Source organism: Echinops telfairi, unplaced genomic scaffold (genome assembly GCF_000313985.2).
Source record: "Echinops telfairi isolate 266 unplaced genomic scaffold, ASM31398v2 ScPeMD7_18;HRSCAF=68, whole genome shotgun sequence".
NCBI classification, from domain to species: Eukaryota; Metazoa; Chordata; class Mammalia; order Afrosoricida; family Tenrecidae; genus Echinops; species Echinops telfairi.
Window position 1 is genome coordinate 89,701,206 of NW_022103915.1, and position 1,186 is coordinate 89,702,391.

At 42.9% G+C, this 1,186-nt stretch overlaps 1 protein-coding gene across 1 annotated transcript in view; it reads right to left on the reverse strand.

Moving 5' to 3' along the window:
* The window catches only part of RYR3 (ryanodine receptor 3), a 437,519-nt gene that overhangs the window by 219,719 nt on the left and 216,614 nt on the right, over window positions 1–1,186 (reverse strand). Inside the window, exon 29 of the mRNA XM_013007256.3 lies at window positions 6–71. Coding sequence (XP_012862710.2) covers window positions 6–71 — 66 coding nt within the window. The remainder of the gene's footprint in view (window positions 1–5; window positions 72–1,186) is intronic.

Consider the following 1,186-nt stretch of genomic DNA (forward strand, 5'->3'; position numbering starts at 1 on the left):
GGTACTGGCATCCATCCCCAGGTTCATGCGGCCAATCTGGGCGAGCCCCAGGGAGCAGATGGGCACAAAGCCTGCAGAAGGTCAAAGAGAACCCAGCTTCAGCAGGCAGGTCCCACTCCCAGGCCGTGCGAGGAAGCTGACCCACTGCTTCCCTAATGGCTAGGGATGACAGAATGGAAGACACGCAGGGCCTTTGGCCTTTCTTCCCTGCACATGAACTTAACTATGTGGAAATGGAGTTGGGTGTTACCCTTGGCATACGGGGAAGGGACATGAGTTTAGTTCAAAAATCATTTTAGAGAAAAACAAAAATAGATCAGTCAGCTATAAGGTTATTCTTAGAACCCAAGTGGATATTAAATGTAAATGTTAAAAACAAACAAACAAAAAACCACAAGAGGAAACAGGTGAAAATCTGTATGAATCTCTTAGCTGAAACGTATATTAAGCCAGGAAAACATTAAATACGATTCCCCACACCCCTCCAAACAGAAACAAAACCAAAAACCTGGACAGACAGACACGGTGCAAATGTCTGAACTTGTCTGCTCTTCGGGTTCCCCAGTGGAATGAGGAAGAGGGATTACAGCTATCCAGTGGGCTCTTTGACTTACTGGTTTTTACGTTACTGTTTCCTAGAGCATTTTTGGTTGAGAACAAATAACAGAGAATTCTCATCTAGCTCCTCTCTTCCTGCCTATTAGTGGCATCTTTCTTTAAAAAAATACAGTAATATGTATGGTATTGCCAGAGAGAGTTTACATAGAAAATTAGGTTCCCTTTCAGTCATCTCAGTACAAGATGTGACACGGTTACGTTTTCACGAGGGGACAGTTGTCTGAAGGGTTCCATTCTGGCTGTTTTGTGTTTACGAATCTAGTTACTGAAAACCTTCCCCCTTAGTGTCTCATCTTAGCTTTACTGTAACCGCTGACCACTTGGTCTCACCCAGTGTTTATGATTTATTTTTTAATTATTTACTGGGGCTTGTACAGCTCTTATCACAATCCATACACCCATCACGTCGAGCACATTTGTATATATGCTGTCATTATCATTTTCAAAACGTTTTCTTTCTACTTGTGCCCTTAATACCAGCTCCTCACTCCTCCCCCCTCATGAGCCCTTGCTAATTTATGAATTATTTTTTCATGTCTTACACTGACCAATGTCTCCCTTCACCCAC